The sequence below is a fragment of the Lycorma delicatula genome, chromosome 9 (assembly GCF_047948215.1).
Source record: "Lycorma delicatula isolate Av1 chromosome 9, ASM4794821v1, whole genome shotgun sequence".
Classification (NCBI taxonomy): Eukaryota; Metazoa; Arthropoda; class Insecta; order Hemiptera; family Fulgoridae; genus Lycorma; species Lycorma delicatula.
In genome coordinates, this window is record NC_134463.1 from 79,106,720 (window position 1) to 79,127,746 (window position 21,027).

Consider the following 21,027-nt stretch of genomic DNA (forward strand, 5'->3'; position numbering starts at 1 on the left):
CCTACGTTAAACGGGAGCCAGGGGATCTAGAGAGTCTGGAAATACTGAAGGGTACTACTTTGACAAAATCAGATTTTGTGCCTCCCTGACCAGAATAACATTTATTTAAATATTTAGAATATTATTCTTTTTTTTGTGAGTTTTGCTTAACCGTGAGTGGTTGGGGAACTACCCTTAGTTATTAGGCCTAGGAAGCAAAAATATCTGAATTTCTTAGACATTATAAAGGTTTTTCTTATCATCCAGGTAGAACACGTTCCAAAAAAAGATGGTTCATTATTGTAAAATTTTAGGTTTTTCCTTTTTAAAATTGAAAGGGGGTTCAGGGTTTTGGAACCTTACTTAATCTAGTAATCATCCGTTTTGGATCCGAAAATTTCTTTGATTTATAATGAACTGTTTTATCCTGTTAAAACGTTTTTAATTATCAAATGGTAACACTATAATTAAGAAAAGGAAAAGTACAACATTTTTCTTACCTTTTATTAATAACATTCCATTTTTCCAATTTTAAATTGCAGCCAATCGCGTCGCACATACTGCAGCAGTGGTTGTGTTGGTTAAGCCGCTGCGTCATAAACCGTTGCACCCCTTAAAAAATCATAATTTCAAAAAACCCGAAAATTGTTTTTAAATATTTATTCTAAAGAGTATTTGCAAGTCCCAATCTGAGCTTAGGAGAATTGCTCGAAAGGATTACGGACTGTCGGGCGGTCATTTGTACATGGTGTACCGAGGTGTCTTCGAAAGTATGACCTCTTACGCGGATATGCTGCAGATCACTGCAGCGCATATGTTGGATAGAAATCTAGCACTTATTCAAAATTGAAGGAATGCCCAGCGCAGAGCCTTAATTGTATGTACTGGTGCTTTTAAAATAACCTCCTATGCGCTACTACTGTATTGGGAAAGGCTATCTCAATCGATTCACTGGTGAAAGTTCGGGCGGCCATGTGGAAATTACGAATAGGCAGGGGGGCCGAGGTATTTCGGATGCGGTTTCGAGCCGGGCCAGTACTGAAGCGGAACGGTGATCTCAATGCACCGGTTCTAAATTTCGAACAGATGCCCATCTCCCGCCTTCGGAGGAGGCCTTACAGCCTCGCGATGGCAGGCAGAATGGCACGCCACGACTAAGGGAAAGTCCTTGTATAGATTTATACAGGATCTGAGGAGCTGGTATGCCTTTCCTTAGTTTTTAAGGGCAACGGAAGCCCAAATGCTCTCCAACCATGTAAATTTAAACCAATATTTGTTTCGGTTCCACCTGGCAGCTGATGAGCTGTGCGTCTGCGGGGAGGTCCAGTCAAATGAGCATATGATCTTTGACTTCCCTGCTCTTGGGGGCCCAAAGACCTGACCATCCTGGAACTTATCGGTCAAGGGGAAAATTGGCCGCTCATAAACGGCGAGTCAGTGTGGCGAGAGCCGCATTGTCGGACCGTGTGGGAGTTCCTCGATGAGGTTGGGTTGTTCAACCGACATCGGTAGATTAGTTAGCGGTAAAGTATAATGACTCCTAACGTGCTGCTGTGGGAAGCTAATCCAGAGATAATGGCTGGCCACCAGCCAGATAAAGTTGCAAGCGCTTTAAATGGTGGACAGGTACTAGCTGGCATTCAGCGACCGAAGCGTGACAGGAAATTACTGTATTTTTAATATAATAACAACGGGTGCGCCTCCCCGGTTTAGTTTTATTGTATGACAAGTGAGTGGTTGGGACACGTAAGTAGGTGGTGTATGGCACCTCGCTTAGTCCGCTCACGCTGTTAGGAAGCTCACTAGGAGCTATTAGATTATTGGTCGCTAAACTGTTTTTGAGGTACAATAGCCGTTTTTGGCACGGACATTTGGTCATATGCTCTAGGGCGACCGAATAGGGTGGTGGCGGGAGAAATACCAGTTAACCAAAGCCCCAATCTAGTGAATATCTCGTTCAGTATAATCGGAAATGGGTAAAATTTTCAAGCATTGTTAATTTTTTTTTCCTTTCTTCACCACCTTTCAAGAGTAAATTTAGTAAAATCTAGAAATTGTTTTTTAGATATTTACATGAAAATTATACACAAAATTCAAGTTGATATCTTTATTTGTTAATGAGTAATTAAAAAAAATAAGATTTAGAAAAAATACAAAATCCATCTTTACCCTTTAAACTGAAAATGTAAAGAAAATTTAGGTAATAGTTTTTAGATATTCACATGAAGAATAGGTACACCAAAGATCAAGTTGATATCTTCATTTGTTACCGAGAAATTAAAAAAGTAGTAAACTTCATTGTTACTCCACTTTAACTATTTAAAATTGGAATTTCAAAAAATATTTTCTTAGTGTACATTTACACCGTAAGAAGAACGTATATACAAAGTTTCATTAATTTATCTTCAGTAGTTTTTTGCTGGGCGTTGATGAATCAGTCAGTCAAGAAATCTATATATAGATTTAAAAAAGACAAATAATTTCTTCGGTAACAAATAGAAAAATAGAGCGTAAAACTTATAAGGATGTCCAAGATTTAATATCTGTTTACGTAACATAAGTAAATGGTTTCAGTGCCAGAAAAACTAACGATAAAAACAAGTTTATTGGTTTCCTTTGTTATTTTTCATTGAACCAAGTATATTATTAAAAAATAACATACTCGATTACTAAAAGAGAAAATATATTTCGCCCATAACGGATACCAATCCTTACTTTAATACGAGGATTACTGTGATTTTATAGAAACATATTTTTGTACATATACGGTACATGATACGCGTCACAGCGATAATAAAGACTGTATATGAGAAGTAAGATTAAGTTTCCCCTTTCGTGGAAAAATGAATAACTTACTCTTCCTTTATGAATAGGGAAGTGAACAATATATAAGGCAAAGCAAATAAGATATCAAAGTGAATGTAGGATATAAAACAGTCGTTACTTTGAAAAAAATATTTTAATTCAAAACAAAAACAAATAAATAAATTCATCAAAGCGATAAATTAAACGGTGTCCATATAAAAAGTCAAATTTATTATCTTAAACGCATAAATTATTTGGATGTTACAGTATTTTCTCCTTGCATGTAAGCAATGTTCTCTGAACAGGCATTAATTCAGACATTTTCGATTTATTAACGGCCTTCTTTAATTTTATTTGCACTCATTTGATGTAGTATGTACAAATAAAATAAAAGTAAAACATTTTGAGTATCGTTTACGAATCTGAAACTTCCTTGATAGTGTTATAGTATGATACGTAACGTATCTTTCATCTATTATTTTTTCTTGATGAATTAATTCACAACGTAATCTCTCAAAGCTAGTGCGTGGGAATAAGGAAATGACAATTTTTTTCAGCGTATGCCTGACCGAGATTCGAAACCGGGACATCCGAATGAAAAGTCGAGACTTACTACTCTACCAGGTAGGTCGATAAATTATGCTCGTAACTTCTTATTTATTATTTCCTTATAATTTATTTTGGTAATTTTTTTTATTATTTACATATATACAATATTTAAGGATTTTTCTTTTTTTTGTTTTAAACACCCATATTACGCCTTTTTCGTCGACGACCAAGTACTCTGCGAACTGCTCTCATTACAAACGGTCTCAATTTTCTTATTATATAATTTTTTATTCTTATTACTTTTCCTTTTGTCCATTTACTAGAGAAATTCTTATATAATCCTCTAAGTATTAAATCCGTAAACGTATCAAAAAAATATCTGCAAAAAAGTTAAGATTTAAACATATTTTTTATTAGTTTTCAGGGTTTTTTTTAAATTAAATATCTCATTAATTTATCTTGTGCTAGTTTCTGAAAATAACTTATATAAAAGAAATTTGAAAGAAGAAATACGCTAAACAGTAATCAAAATAAAAACATAGATGACAACATTTAAAATGGTTAAAAAATAAGTGTACTATCTAAAACTAGATTTTATTTCGATTTTAAAATAAATTATCATCAATAAAAATTGAGAAGTTGGTATATATAAAAATTCAGATACTTTAATAAATAAAATAAGTTAAAAAGAATTTATGTAAAAAGTAATAATTAATAGATAAACAATAATTATAAATCCCGAAAAACGAGTATTTCTACTTGTATATTTATTAAACATACTTTTAAAAAAGTTAAAATAACTCTTGAATAAAAATTATAAAATATAATTTCAATCAATCTGAATCGAAAATCAGTCAATTCGAATCGAAAACGTAGTTACAAACAGCGAAAACCCTTTAAATTTTAAAATCATTTTATCCCATATCTGATTTTAATTTTAGATAAACTTTTCTTATAAAACTACTTTGAAGTATTTTATAGTTTACGAGTTCATAAAAATTAAATATTAAAAAACATATTATAAAAAAAATATAAGTTGACCTTAAAAATAAAATCCTTTTTTATTACACGACTGCCCAAACAGAAGTTTAATGTATTTAGGGTGCTTGTATGTATATTTGTTCCACCGTAGTAGTAGCAGCACAACGGCTGAACCGATTTAGATATATGACACTGTGTTGGAATCCTTACGTTACCGGGAGTGTCATAGGCTCTACATGTGGATATAAATATATACTAGCAGACCCGGCAATGCTTCGCTAGATATGGGTAGATATATAGATAAAATGAACACGATTGAAAGTTTGATAAAACATTAACAAAATGAACATTACGGAACTTCAAAAAATTTAACCTTTCCCTTTTTCTCTATTGCCTTTTCTCCCTTTTCTCCTGGTTCCTTTCCCCCTTTTCCTTTTCTCCCTATCCCAATTTCCTTTTCCCGTTTTCATTGTTACCACATTCCCTTTTCCTTTCTAACACTATTTCCTTTTCCTTCCCTTTCCCTGTCCTTCCCCCATTTCTCTTTCCCTTGTTTAATTTTTCCCTTTATCTTACCCCCTTTCCTGTTTTATCCTTTCCCCTTTCCATTTCCTTTTCCAGTTTTTCATTTCCCTGTTTCCCCCTTTTTTACATTTTCCCCTTCTTCCCTTTTACCTTTTTCGACTTTTACTTTTCCGATTTTTCCCTTTTCCCCCGTGCGTAAATCGGTCCAGTAGTTTTTTAGTCTATAGCGACACACATATCGGAAACATTGAAATGGAATCGTAAAATATTTAGTATAGCATATGCTGCTTTTACGTCCAACAGATAGCGCTGTTTTTCAAAAAAAGCATGTTTTTACCTGTCACAGGTGTGACATCTTACATATATAAATAATAGGTATATAAAAACACGCGCGTATTCGAATGCAACGTTATGTCAAAATTTCAAAGCAATCGGTGAAGAACTTTCGGAGATTTATAATCTTGAACAAACGAACATTTACATTTTTATTTATATAAATATATACCCATGTGACCCACGAAGAGGTATACGCTTTTGATTTAGTATCACTCGCCCGTTCCCCCACCGATTTTATTGAAAATTTACAACCTTTAAAGGAAGATTAGAAAAACGTTCTGTGAAAATTTCAAACTAATTTATAGAAACAAAATGGCAATTCAAAAAAAATATCAATTTCAGATTAACCACATTTTTTATTCACGTCAAAACAGCTGGTAAAAATTATTTTAAAAACAGATAATGTATTGTTAATCGAATGTTCTAAACGCATAAAACGAGTTAATAATTCATCACAACCATGAGTAATTACCTAATTGTTTTTAATTATTCTAGTTCTAATTATCATCTTTTTTCTTTTTAGCCTCCGGTAATTACCGTTCAGGTAATACATCAGAGGATGAATGAGGATGATATCTATGAGTGTAAATGAAGTGTAGTCTTGTACAGTCAACCCCTGAGATGTGTGGTTAATTAAAATCCAACAACCAAAGAACATCGGTATCCACCATCTAGTATTCAAATCCGTATTAAAGTAATTGCCTTTTCTAGGACTTGAACCTTAGAACACTCGATTTCGAAATCAGCTGATTTGCGATGACGTGTTACTTTGTAATGAATAAAAAATGTGGTTTACCTGAAATTGATGTTTTTATTTGAATACCGCCATTTACTTTCTATAAATTTTAGAAGGTTAAAATTTTCACAGACTGGCTGTTGACTTTCTACAGACAGACTTTTTATTATTATTATTTTTTTTTTTTACAATAGAATGTATGATGGAATGGGCGAGTGATACTAAATCAATAGCGTATGACTCTTCGTGGGATACACGATATATATATATATATATATGTGTGTGTGTGTGTGTGTGTGTTTAAATAAATTTAAATACAATTGAAAAAAAATATTATTATACAAAAATTGCCACCCGCATGCTCTTTAATAATCCTATATTAAAGAACTATGTTTGTCAGCAATGTTTTCTTTTTTTTTGGCAGTCGTGTCTTTTAATTTTTAATATTTATTTTTAAACTGAAGTTCTTGATGAATCATAAAATTAAAAATAAATTAATAATGCTTAATTCGGTTCGGAAGAAGAATTAAAGTAGGGTTACTTTTTACATTACGATTTTATCTTATTTTTTTTTTAAATTTGCTTTAATTTATATTTTTTATTTATGTATAAATTATGAAGAGACTTTAAAAAAATCCAATGGTTATGAAAAAAAAAAATCAGTTTACAAGAAAGAAAGTATTGAAAATCCTTCTTGATAAAATTAAGAAACAGAATTATAAATAAACGACGTAAAGACTGCAACAGAAACCAATCTAAGGTTCATTTGCGTATGGATTATAATATACTTTACCCTTCGTTTTCCAGTTAATCTTCATAAAGTAATTAAATAATTTTCATTAACTGAAAAATACTAGATATCAGAATTACATCTGGTTAAATATAATTATGCTACTAAAATCCAGTATTAAGGAACGCTATAACAAAAAAGAAAGTCATTTTCAAATGTTGGACAACGAAATTTTACGTTAAAAAAATCCTTCCCTTTACCTGAAACACTTTATAATGAAAAAATCAAAGCAATTAGCTCTACAAAAGAAATCATTATTGGTGAAGAATAAATAGGATTCGATTAAAAAAAAAATTATTTTTTTATCGAAGTATTTTTAAAGAAATTATAAATAGTACTGTTTCTTTTTTGTTTCATTTAAATTTATTTTTTATATACTTTAATTGAAAAATTAAAAATAATACCTTAACCATAACTGTGAGTTTGGTTGCAGTGTAGTCGGCGCATTAGATTGCTGATCATATGCCAGGTCATATATTTGCTGCAAATCTTGAGTTTGTCCAAACCTACTAAACTGGAGTAATAATCTTTTCTAGACAAACAAAATACAAAATAAATTATAACATTTTACAAATAAAATATAAACGTATAGTATTTTTACTTCTCCGTCCAGCGCTAAAGCAGAGCTATAGCTTTAGAAGGAAAAATATTCTAATCGGTCCAATTTGGGCATAAGCGGTTTTCACCGGCTTGACGTTTTGACTCTTTTTTTTTTTGAAGAGGTGGAGGAACCCCCTTTAACGGGCGTCGAAGCATTATCGGTTTCACTAACAGGTTCCGCAAGATGTTATTAATTACGTATGAGTTCCTGCGCACTACCGACTAAACCTCCAAACCCACCCCTGCTGGAAAGCGGTAATAGAGCATTACTTCATGATAGGGTAAACGCCCACACACACAATCGGTCACCACAAGCAAACATCAAATCCAACCATTACGCGCACATCACACACAACACAGCAAAACGCATCAGAATATCAACACGATACCATTCCAAGCACAAACATACCAGAAAGGCATATAGATATCTCGCACACACATACCACACGCACTTACACATTCAAGAACAAACAATGCCAATACACAGTCACAGGACATCCCATAAGGACTATTAAAGAATCCAAAAAACAAAAAAGTAGATGGAAATTTTCCGGCTGTTCATATGTACGTGTGTTTGTTCGGTCTTGCACTTCTTATATCTCCAGAACTACAGGACCGATTTTGACCATATTTGGTTAGATTACTTCTAATATGGGGCAGTGATGCCATTAAATTTTCAACTTAAAAGATTAAGGGGGTGAGGCTGTACAGCAAGGTCACCCGCAGTATCTGGAGATTTTGCCTAATTAAGGTCATATTTTTCTTAGGCATATTTGCTAAAAATGTTTAAAAAATAATATTTGCAAAAGAAAAATTTTTGCAAAATCGCACCTTCACCACAAAAAATGATCTAATAAACTAACTAATAAGTGGGTATACTGCGTCAATAGTACCTCCTCTCACCACAAGGAGCGCTAGTGTAGTACTGACGTACAACTGTTGTAGTTGTCTGCTATGTTGTGACGTCACAGATGAGCGGTAGAATTAAATAAATGAATAATATTTAAAGCGTAAAAAGTATTTAAAGTGGCCGCTAGTACCGCCACACCCTCGCGATTGAAATACGGTATCCACATGTACTTTAGGTAGAATAATTGAATTAAATAAATAACAAATATTATATTTAAATAAAATGATAAATATTTTTAATTAAATTGTCTGTGTCTGTATATGTGTATGTAAGCTGTGCATCTAAAAAAACCGCGTGACCGTAAAGTCCTACAACTGTGTTGTCGGATTTTTTTATTAATCTGTTAGAAGTCTATGTCCGTTGGAATAGTTACTTTTTTTTACCAATGATATTAGTTCTTTTAAATCGTAATAAACAATCCAAAAAAAGGATTTCATGCCACTAAATTAATATTTTAGTTAACTCAGAATAGTTTTATTGATGGTATTTAAATTATTTGACTACACTTCAGTAATTGAATTGTAGTTAATGTTTTTTGTACGGCGCGTAGCGTGCTGTAGTTACTCCCTTTCTAGTCCTACCAACGAAAGTGACCTAGTTTTGTTTTGATAATACTATTATTTTTCCCTAGCAATAAGCCCCATTGCATAAAAAAATATAACATACTTTATTTTAGTACTTTGCTCTAAAACAATGATTCCCAGCCTCTGATGGAAACAGTGTGTCACGATATACTTGTATCACTCATTCCCATGGGATGTGTCGTAAAATTTAAAAATCTTTAAATAAATTTTATGTCATTCAGGAAAACTGTATGCAACGTAATTAATATACTTACCATGAAACCTTTAAAACTGTAAAATTTATTTTGGAGCAAACTGTACCAGTCAATATATGTAACAATGCTAAGTTTAATTTCTCTTATTGCTGGTAATTTTAAGTGATGCTGAACACCTGCAATGCATATTTTAACCTTTGTACTTGGTAATAAACCGAGTGTTCAGTTTTGCCACGCTGAGAGATTTATCCCTCAGCTTAGGAAATTTTCAAGACTGAGGGAAATTTATACAGGTAAGTTTAAGTCAATTTACAGAAATAAGAACAAATTCCTGAAGTTAATAAAAGAACCACTAAACACGTTACAAACATCAGTAATAAAATACTTCCCCCTACCTTCTCCGTTTCAAAGTTAGAATGGGTAACTTTTTCTTTTGGTACATTTGGTGAGTTCAACATACAAGATGTCGCTAACCTAGCTGTCAGTGAAAAGAATAAATTGATAAACTTTTCATGAGATTCTATCATGAAAACAAAATTTCTAAACAATCCAGTACAGTTCTTTTGGATTTATGCGTGACAGTATCCCAAAACTGCAAAAACGGGTATAAAATTTATGCTGCCGTTTTCAACATCATGCTTGTGCGAATCAACATTTTCTACAATGGAAATAGTGAAATTTAAACAGAGGAACAGTCTGATTCATCTTGAAGGTAATTTGCGTGTTGGCCTGTCAACCACAAGGCCTCATATTGACAAACTCTGTGGAACCATCGATCCCAGACTTCACATTAATTTTAGTGGTGGGTTTTTTAGTAATAATAATATTATATACTTTTTAATTGGACTTCTAGTATAGATAGGTCGGTATTCCAGCCACTTACTTTTGACTTTCTCTGACGCCACTCGACATACTGCTTGTGTTTAGAAGAATGCGCCCGCTTGCGTGTTAATATCCGTCTATTTACACTGGATTTGTACAATACATTTTATTATTTTTTTTAATTATTATTATCACCTCTTTTCGCTCGAGGAGAGCGGACGTGTTTATTCAACTCTCTACTCCGTTACGAGATCGTTTGTTCGACCGTGAGAGTACTTAAACAAAAACAATTCTTTTTGTCCGTAATGTTATTTTTTATCATTTTTTTATATGCTCTCGCTTATTTTTATTTGAGGAGAGGTGATTTCCTGCGAGAGTGGTGTAAAACATATTAAATGGTGTAAATCAAATTAAATTGAAGTTATTATAAAATGTTGGTTGCCTGTATAACCTGTAACAAACCACAGCCGGTTGAAGAGAACCAGGTCAAATGCCATACCCACTAGAACCCGCCAAGTGACGGATTCCAGTGGTGAACCCGTTATCGGAAATCAGCTGATTTTAAAGTCGAAAGTTCTAAGGTTCAAATCCTAGTAAAGGCAATTACTTTTATACGGATTTTAATACTAGATCGTGAATATCGGTGTTCTTTGTGGTTTTGGGTTTTAATTAACCACATACCTCAGGAATGGGCGACCCTTTTTTCTTCTTCTCTGTTTAGCCTCCGGAACCACCGTCAGGATTACTCCAGAGGATGACCATATCCTTCGGAGGATGTAAATGAAGTGTAGTCTTTAACAGTCTCAGATCGACCATTTTGAGATGTGTGGTTAATTGAAACCCAACCACCAATAAAACACCGGTATCCACGATCTAGTATTCAAATCCGTATAAAAATAACTGCATTTACTAGGATTTCAACCTTAAAACTCTCGATTTCGAAATCAGTTGATTTGCGAAGACGCGTTCACCACTAGACCAACCCGGTGGGTTAGGAACGATCGACTTGAGACTGTATATAAGATTACATACACACTTCCTTTACATTCATACATATCATCCTCATTCATTCTCTGAAGTAATACCTAACGGTGGTTCCGGAGGCTAAACAAAAAAAAAAGATCAAATGCCATGTACGCAAAACTCCTTTTCATCTTGTTTGTTCTGGACTTTCGGAAAATACGTATATACCTAAGTCTATACTCAAAAAATAGCATGGTGTTGTGTAATTTGTAGCTGCTCCCGCACATCCATACTACCAGGAAACTAAAAAAATTTAAACTGATCATAATCATCCTTTGATTTATTAAATAAAAAAATTGATTTACAAATGGAATCAGTGAATGAAATTAGGGAAATAGTTGAAATAAAACACGAGGAATTAATGGTTGAGGTAGTTTGTAATACTAAAAAATTGGGTGATAATGAAACAAAAATTAACAACTTACTCGTGGAATGTGCTGAAAAAGACGTTAACATTTAAAATTAATGATTTAGAAATTAAATTTAACAGAATAGATCAATACCGTAGGCGCTTTAATTTAGAAATTCACGGTATAAAAGAACAAAAGACGTGTTGATTTTGAAAATTTAATGAACATTTTAAGTGACGTCAAGGATAATGGGTATTAACTTTTATAATTCCGAAGTAATTACTGCACTTAGACTTCCAGCCAGAAAATAAATTCAGGTTGTTATTGATCAGTTTCGTGATAAGATGACTCGAGATTTGCGGTTACTAAATAGAAAGAAAATTGAGAAAAATAGTGACATCGGTGGGACTGGTAATGACTTAATATACTTAACTGGAAACCTAACAGAATATAAGTTACTTCTTTCATCTGTTAAAAAGCTAAAGTAAGACTTCCATTATAAATATGTCTGGTTCGAAGCGGCAAAATTTACGTAAAAAAATCTGATGTGTCGATCACCTTGAAAATAGAAAGCAAGGATGATTTGAGTAAGTATAATTTTATATATTTCGTATTATTATTATTATTATTATTATTGTTGTTGTTTTTCCTTTGTTTTTGGTAGAAAAGTGTGAAAGTATTGGTAATACCTTGTTTAACGCAAATGATGAAAAGGAAATACTGTAAGGAATTTTATTGATTATTTGTTTTGTTTTAGTACCGAGATCTACAACATATTCTTTCTTTTGATAGATTATATTACGTGGATATTTTTGATTTCTTTTTTCCCCACACATTATGTGATAAGAGAAAAATCTAACAGTAGGTTAGTACAGTGGTTCCCAAACATTTTTGAGTCGGGGCGCCCTTTATCAAAGGTCGCCAGGACTTAATAATGTTTTAAAATTTTTCCATGGCGCCCTACCCTGTAAAAGTATGACTACTTGTAAGTAAGATAGACATAAATAAAAGTCGTGTTTTTTTTTGTCTTCAGTCATTTGACTGGTTTGATGCAGCTGTCCAAGATTTCCTATCTAGTGCCAGTCGTGTCATTTCGGTATACCCCCTACATCCCTAACAATTTGTTTTACATATTCCAAACGTGGCCTGCCTACACAATTTTTTCCTTCTACCTGTCCTTCCAATATTAAAGCGACTATTCCAGGATGCCTTAATATGTGGCCTATATGTCTGTCTCTTCGTTTAGCTATATTTTTCCAAATGCTTCTTTCTTCATCGATATGCCGCAACACCTCTTCATTTGTCACTTTATCCACCCATCTGATCTTTAACATTCTCCTATAGCACCACATTTCAAAAGCTTCTAATATTTTCTTCTCAGATACTCCGATTGTCCAAGTTTCACTTCCATATAAAGCGACACTCCAAACGTATACTTTCAAAAATCATTTCCTGACGTTTAAATTAATTTTTGATGTAAACAATCATATTTCTGACTGAAGGCTCGTTTCGCCTGTGCTATTCGGCATTTTATATCGCTCCTGCTTCGTCCTTCTTTAGTAATTCTACTTCCCAAATAACAAAATTCTTCTACCTCCATAATCTTTTCTCCTCCTATTTTCACATTCAGTGGTCCATCTTTGTTATTTCTACTACATTTCATTACTTTCGTTTTGTTCTTGTTTATTTTCATGCGATAGTTCTTGCCTAGGACTTCAGCCATGCCATTCATTGTTTCTTCTAAATCCTTCACTCTTCTAAACTCTGTTTCTTCTAAATTCGTGAATCTTCATTATTTTTTTTTTTTTTTTAGTTTATTAACATTAAATCAGTAATTATAAATGTCTTGGTTCAATTAATTATGAAGGTTTTAAAGTATTTCACGGCGCTTCAGCGAAGAGACCGCGGCTCCACAGGACGCCGCAAGGCACAGTTAGGAATCACTGGGTTACTATATTTATATTTTTCTTTCTTAAATTTTTTATGAATGTTATAAATTATAAGATAATATTTTCAATTTAAAGACGTTTACTTACATTAATTCAATGAGTAATTTCTTTTTCTCTACATATAATTTGTTTTCAAACAAGTGTTTTTTTTTCTTTTTTATTAAAGAGTTGGTTGTTAAGCAGATTTGAATGACTTATTATTTAACTGAGTTTTTAACAAAATGAGTCATCGTAGGCTTCAAAATGTACAATACGTGAGCATTTGATATACAAAAGTGTCATGCTATTTACTCTATTTATATTATTAGTATTATGTCATATGGTTTTTGTTATCTGTACATAGTGGAATAAACCCTTTCTTTTTTTCCTGTTTAGCCTCCGGTAACTACCGTTTAGATAATTCTTCAGAGGATGATATGTATGAGTGTAAATGAAGTGTAGTCCTGTACATTCTTAGTTCGACCATTCCTGAAATGTGTGGTTAATTGAAACCCAATCACCAAAGAACACCGGTATTCACGATCTAGTATTCAAATCCATGTAAAAATATCTGGCTTTACTAGGACTTGAACACTGTAACTCTCGGCTTCCAAATCTGCTGATTTGGGAAGACGCGTTAACCACTAGACCAACCCGGTAGGTTAGTGGAATAAACCCTCTCAACTTATAATCTTTATAAGTTCAACAGATTTACTCAAACAGTACTTATATAACTAACTTCATTATTGGTTTAATTTTAACTGTGTATCAATTTATTTTAATGAGCTGATTATTTATATATGTGTTTTTTATAAAGTCCAACAGACTGCCTAGTATAGCTTATATTACTACTATTATTATTGTTTGCGGTAAATAAGTTCTTCTCTCCTTTTTAATACATGTTACATTTTTTTTGTTTTTTTTTTTTGTTCTTGATGACATCACCACAATAAGCTTGAAGCCTGTGCGGTGGGATATGGAAAATGTAGAGTATGAAAAAATGCCATGCCTGACCGGGATTCGAACCCAGAACCTCCGGGTGAAAGGCCGAGGCGCTACCACTCGCGCCACGGAGGCCGGCTTATTAATAGTACTGATAACGAATGCCTTCTTTATCCTGATGTCTGGTATGGAAGGCCGCTTGGTCTTTTTGACGAATTCTGATAAGACTGTAACATTATTTCTTATAATATATGTTCGATACGTAAATATTGGGAACAATTTTTAGTTTTAATATGTGATTTTCCTTCATTGGACATCGTTAAACTTTGTGAAGTGGACTAACTTAATTGATATTTTTAAATATTTTAGAACTTTCATCTGTATGCTGCTAGTTCATATTTCCAAGTACAGAGATATTGCTGATCGTCATCTTGAGGTCTGAGATACAATCCTATGATTCTCTGGCAGCGATCTAATCCTTATAGGTGTGGAAGTGAATACTAAGCTACTCTTGTGGCATAGCGGTTTCACCGATGTTGGCGCTGAATTAACAGAGGGACTCACCATGATCTGCAGGTATATATAACGTACCTGGTGAGTTGCCCACCTATGTAGGTATGGTAGGTGGGCGTCGATTGTTTAGTGGAATGAATATCGATGTTACCGTTGGTAGGTTTATCCCTGCCAATGTTTGTAATAGGAAGGTAGTTGATGATTGCTCGATTGATTGTCTATGAGATTGCTGGTGGCTTGAGTAAGCGCTACAGATGTTACGTTCCGGTTCAGCAGGATCGTTTCCTGCACAGACGTGCGGACTGGAAGAAATTTGTTGATTTACTTTCGATCAGGCACCGAGTTTTTGATCGGAGTCTGGATATCTTGAATTTGGAAGATATGGCAGTTGGTTTGTCGGCGGCTTTTCTTGATGCCGCTGAGTCTTCAATTCCCTGAAGTTCCGGTCGAGAGAGAATTGCATCATGGTGGAATAGGGAACTGTCCGGCGTGAAGAAGGTTGTTTGTCGTTTGCGGAGAGCTTCTCAACGTAAGGGTAATCGGGATAACAAGGACGGGCAGTCCTTGTTGCTGAAAATCTCAATACGTTCATAAAGTCCGGACTGCGAAAAGGGACTCCTGGCGTTCCTTTGTTCATGAGCAGGGGATCAAGGATCCCTGGGGCGCAGTATATAGGGTCTTGGGACACAAACGAACAAATGACCTGTCTGCTCTCTCGATCAGGTTTGGTGTAATTTCGGATATTTCTGAGATTTTGCACAAATTGCTAGACGATTTACTGCTTGATGATAGTGAAACTGGAGAGACCGCATACCATCAGCGGGTGGGGCAAGAGGTCGCTCAATTCCGCGGGGGTGCACTATCTTTGGAGATTACCGAGGCTGAGGTGCATCAAGCTATCTGTAGTTTAGATAAGGGCCTCAACCTTTCATCTGGCGGTCCCGGGTTCGAATCCCGGTCAGGCATGGCATTTTCACACGCACTACAAATCATTCATCTCATCCTCTCAAGCAATACCTAACTGTGGTCCCGGAGGTTAAACCAAAAAAAAAGTTTAAATAGGGGTAAGGTCCCAGGCTTTGATGAAGTAACAGCGAAGCTTCTTGTTCGCTCGGTTAGGGTGAGTATGAGAGTTGTTACACGTGTATTTAATAAATCGTTTGCTGGATAGTTCCCTGTATGTTGGAAAAAGGGGATTGTGAAATTGTTGTTTAAAGGTGGTGACAAGAATCCTGCTGTTAATTCATCGTATAGGCCTCTGAAGTTACTTCCGGTTATTGGCAAGGTCTTTGAAAAGGTATCTGCGTATAAATGAGAGGTTAACCTCACAAAGATTATTGATGGAGAATCAGTACGGGTTTCGTCTTGGATAGGGTACTGAGGATGCCATACTTCGTGTGATGAGTGTGGTAACGACCAGTGAGATGGAATATATCCTGGGATTTTCCTGAACTTTTCCGGAGCATTTAATAATTTATGGTTGCCGTCTGCTATTTACAAATTCCAAAAAAGAGAATGTCACTGTAGCGGAGGTTATCTTCCTCTATGGGGGTCAGGATCATCAATGTGTATGAAAAATAATTACTGAAGAAAAAAAGAATTAAGAAAAATTAGAAAAGAAAAATCAATTACAGTAAGAAAAAAAATTATTCCTAATATACGCATGATCAATAATTGACTTTTTTAGATCTTATCTCACAACAGCTTTCCTAGAAAATACATTTATACTCTGCTCTAATTCAAAGGAAGATGATAGGGTTTTATAATTATTTAATACAGAAGAGCCGTTATTCAAGTCAATATTGATATCAATCGCTTTCAAAGAAGAGTGAGAGCAGGGTTTAAACGTATTTGCTAGTGAAGCGGTTGTGAGAAGAGATCTAAAAAAAAGTCGACTATTGATCATGTGTATATTAGGAGCAATTTATTTTTTTGCATTCCTTTTGTTGTGTCAACCAAATTGTTCGAACATTATTTAATAGGTGCATCCATATTTTTTAATAAAACTCGTAATACTAATAACAGTAATAATGTTTACGATGGTAGTGAAAGAGGTTGTGGTTTCTATTCTTTTTATAATGCAAATGAAATTAAAACGCGATTACTAAATACTAATTTTAATGAGATAAAAAATTTCTTAAGCTCTGAGAATTTTTTTAATTTTTTTCTTAAAAAACCTTCCAAAATAGTTTAGTTTTTCGTATAAAATCTGTCATTGTTCGTACCAATACATATAAATTGAAAGAGGAATGGATTAAATCAAAGTTAGTACGTCAAATTAAAGAAATAGATAAACTTTTTAAAATATGGAAGCAATTTCCTGATAATCTTATCTTGAAAAATTGCTATATCAGTTTCCGGAATCGATTAAATAAAAAAATTAAACGGCAGAAAAATAAATTTTACTAAAAAAATTATCTTTAGATAAGGGAAACATTAAAAATACCTGGCATAATAAGATGCTTGGAAAAAAATCGGGTTTGGAAACTGATGAAGTATTTAAAACATTTTTTAAGGATGAAGAATTGACTTTGGCATATCATTTTGCTGATTGTTTTAATAAAGAGATGTTTTAATAAACATTATAAAGCACAGATGCCATGTTTTGTTATCACCTTAAGTAGATTTGGTTCCGCTTGATAGTGTTTATGTCTCCTGTCACTGGCCAGGAAGTGAATAAGGTAATTTTGGCATTAAATGAAAAGAAATCTCCTGGTATTGATTTATTAAGAGTTTCTGATCTGAAGTTTGTAGGTGATGGGAAAAGCGCATTAATTTGTAATTTTCTTAATGCTTCAGTTAAAGCAGGTATTTATCCTGATATTCTAAAAACTGCTATAATTCGATCGATTTAAAAATCATGCTTTCACGGTAATGAGTCAAACTGTAGGCCGATTTCTATTCTTTCTGTTCTGGATGAAATTGTTGAACGATATATACATAAAAGGTTATATAAATATGTTGAAGAAAATTGGCTTTCTTAGAAGGAGTCAGTTTGGGTTCAGGAAGGCCCTGGGTGAAAATAAACTCTTTTCAGATTTATCTACCTATATAAACGGGAATTTGGATAAGGGAAACCTATTTCAGTTTTTTTATCGATTTTTTAAAGCATTCGATGTTCTTTCTCATTCAGTATTATTGAGAAAGCTTAAAGAAATCGGGGTCGATGTACCTATGCTAACTTGGTTTTAGAGCTATTTATCTAACCGCAGTTTCTGTGTAAAAGTTGGCAAAAAACTAAGTCAGAGTTCACGTAGATTCCGGAGTCCCTCAACGTCCATCTTAGGGCCTTTGCTGTATTTAATTAGTTTAATTGGTTTCGATCATTTTTTTTAATTTTGTAGGTTATATCAGTTCGCTGATGATGTTGCTTTAGTCATAGTAATTGTATCCTATTTCATATACAAAAAGATTTAATGCACTGTTACGCTACGCTCATAATCAAAGCTTAATTATTAAGGAGAAAAGACAGCTGTAATGTACATCTATTGTCCAAAATCAATAATTAAAGAAAAATTATTTTTAAAAACACATACTTGTATTTATTTGCAAAATTATTCACCTTCCTACAATTGCCCTGCAGTAACTTATAAACCAAGCCTAAGTACTTAGGTTCAATTGATCGATTTTTTACTTGGTCTAAGCAAATTAGTGTTATTTCTGCTCGATTGCGTTGTGTATAATGTGAAATGTATCATCTAAACTTTCGTTTCCCTAATTATGTTTTAAAAATTGTATATTACACTTTACTTGAGTCAATCTTAAGATAGGGTATTACTGCTGGGGGAAATTCTGAGAATTTTTATTTAAATTTCCACTCAAAAACAAGTAATTAAAATTACTCTAAACAGTCTATAACAATATACATATTCCAGAAAATATCCAAGATTTTCATAGAATCAGCAGACTTTTATCACCCAGAGGTCTGCTGTATCAAAATATTATTATGGATAACTTTTTCCCATCAAACATTTTAAAAATAGAAGATATGAACTATGAAACTTGTAACACTCCTCATCTTACACACTGGCCTGTGTTTGTGTATCGTACGTTGTCATATCTTGTTCTAAAGATTTTCTCAGATTTGTCACCGGGTACATTAAATTTCATTTCTATGAAAAATTTAAAGGACGACATTCGTAATGTTTGTTTACCTATTTAATTAATTTAAATTAACATGAAGAAGAGAGCTGGAGAGCACAATATTTATTTTTATGAGGATAAGGAGATATTTTGTTTTGTTTACGTTAATTATTCATAAGTTAAGAGTTTTGTATTATTTTTTATTTTTCAATAGAATTATTCCTGTTTTTTGTTTTAACTTTGTATTTTATTGTTATATGAAAACTCCTGACAAAATGCTGTGCAGTTTAGAGGATCTTATAAAAGTGTAAATTGAATGAATAAAAAAATTATTATTATTATTATTATTATTATTCGGTCTCCGAGCCTGCAGTACTTGTGGTCGCCGGCGTCATACCCATTGCTACTTTAGCAAGGGAGCGCCAGGCGATCTACGGGAGGCGGCGGGCAGGCGGAGACCGGGTGACCATTGCCAACGAGGAACGCACTCGCACATTCCTCGCATGGCAAGAGACCTGGGACCACGAGACCAGAGGACGATGGACCGCAAGGCTTATTCCTCTGGTCAGACCGTGGACGGAGCGACGGCATGGAGAAGTGGAGTACTACATGACCCAATTTTTAACGGGTCACGGGTACTTCCGCGCTTACCTCCATGTCATAGGGAAAGCGCCGTCCCCCGACTGCCTGTATTGTCCCGGTGTACGGGACGACGCTGAGCACACCTTTTTCAAATGTGCTCGGTGGGCGGCAGATCGAGGGACATTAGAGGCGGATCACGGAGCACTGAGTCCCCACAACGTGGTTGCGATGATGCTCCGTGACCTGGGCAGCTGGGAAAGCGTAGCCCGATTCGTCGGCAACATACTCAGGGCCAAAAAGGTTGACCTGGACAGTCCTGAAAATTAGGTAGAACCAAACAGGCTAGTATAGGAGGACTCCACCGGAAGTAATGTGATAAACGGTTCCCGGTCGAGCCCTGGTAGAAAGGGGGGTGGTTTTAGTCGGTAGTCCGCTGATGGTGATTGGATAATACCATCAGCGGGAGCCCGACACTCCGTGCGTAAATGCATTTCCACCTCCCTCCTCAAAAAAAAAAAAAAAAAAAAAAAATTATTATTATTATTATTATTACGGTACCATCACTGTCATTATTATCAATCAAATAAAATAAAATGTATCGCTATATCATGGGCGTTCAATGAAGTGTGACGTCGGTCAAAAAAGGTTGGGAACCATTGTTGTTAAAGACAGAATTAGTATACTAAATTCTATCATTTTATTTTATTCAATTCAGTTAACCTGACTAGCAAATACGAGGCCAGACTGATGTGGCAGCAGAAAAGCAGTTCAATCACAGACATGGGATTTTATTTGCCTTTCCCGACCACTATAAAATTCTAAAAACGATAATTTATTTTGTATTCAGCTGATTTCAATTTAATAAATTCTACTGAAACCTTATAATATAGCACTTATTTTTATTCAAAAAATAAACTTTGTTTTCTACCCATTTTTTTTTTTTTTTGCCGGATAGGTCCAACCACACAATTTTTTTAGTCTACCGCACATTTATGAGCTTAGTTCACCTATTTTTTGGAATTTTCCCAAAGGAAATTTCACTATTCGGTACTTCTAAGTAAATGAAAGATTACATGACTCTTATTTTTATGTTAAAATATGTACGAAAAGGGCATAAATGGACGAATAAGCATAATTTTTCCTACAGATGTTGGATTTCTCATGTTGGAATAAAACCTTTAGGATTTTCATTAGTTTTTACCTAGTGTCAATATGGGCTCAATGTTTTTGATTATTTCAGAATTTTTCATACCTTTCTTGCTAGTATCTTAATTTGAATAATATTTAAAATAAAGCTATTTTTTAACTGACCTGTTTAATAATGTGATTTTCAGAAGCTGGTAACGATTCAGCAAATCCAGTTCTTCTTAAAATATTACTAAATAATAAATTTAATAATAAAAATAAACTAATTAAATCAAACATTTTACCTTTCATTATATAAATTTTTAATTAATAAACATTTAAAAATACTCCTGATGGTTTTAAATTCATTCATTTTCGTTATTAATAACATATTGATTCTGTCAGTTGTATTTTTTGTTATCTTTATAGTAAAATAATCGAAGTTTCCAGATGAAATTTATCGATTTTTATCTTTTTATAATCTCTAAATGTAGGCTATTTATGTAATTAGTCAATGTAATAAACTATCAGTCGTTATTTTTATTATTATTGTTCCATAAATATTGTTTTTCATTAAAAACAATATTATTTTTACTAACGCTTAATATTTTTTCATTTACAAAAAAAATTTAAATATTAGAAATATTTTTTCATTCAAATTTATATTACT

The 21,027-nt window shown here is 33.7% G+C and overlaps 1 protein-coding gene across 1 annotated transcript; it reads right to left on the reverse strand.

Annotated features, from left to right (window-relative positions):
- Positions 1–3,434: 3,434 nt before the first annotated feature.
- LOC142330523 (uncharacterized) lies at positions 3,435–20,786 on the reverse strand. The gene is made up of 3 exons (XM_075375856.1): positions 20,544–20,786; positions 7,106–7,233; positions 3,435–3,712 (listed from the first exon to the last, which is right to left on the reverse strand). Exons 1-3 carry the CDS (start codon positions 20,667–20,669, stop codon positions 3,526–3,528), a joined length of 441 nt encoding a protein of 146 aa, XP_075231971.1. The 5' UTR covers positions 20,670–20,786; the 3' UTR covers positions 3,435–3,525.
- Between the last annotated feature and the right edge of the window lie 241 nt (positions 20,787–21,027).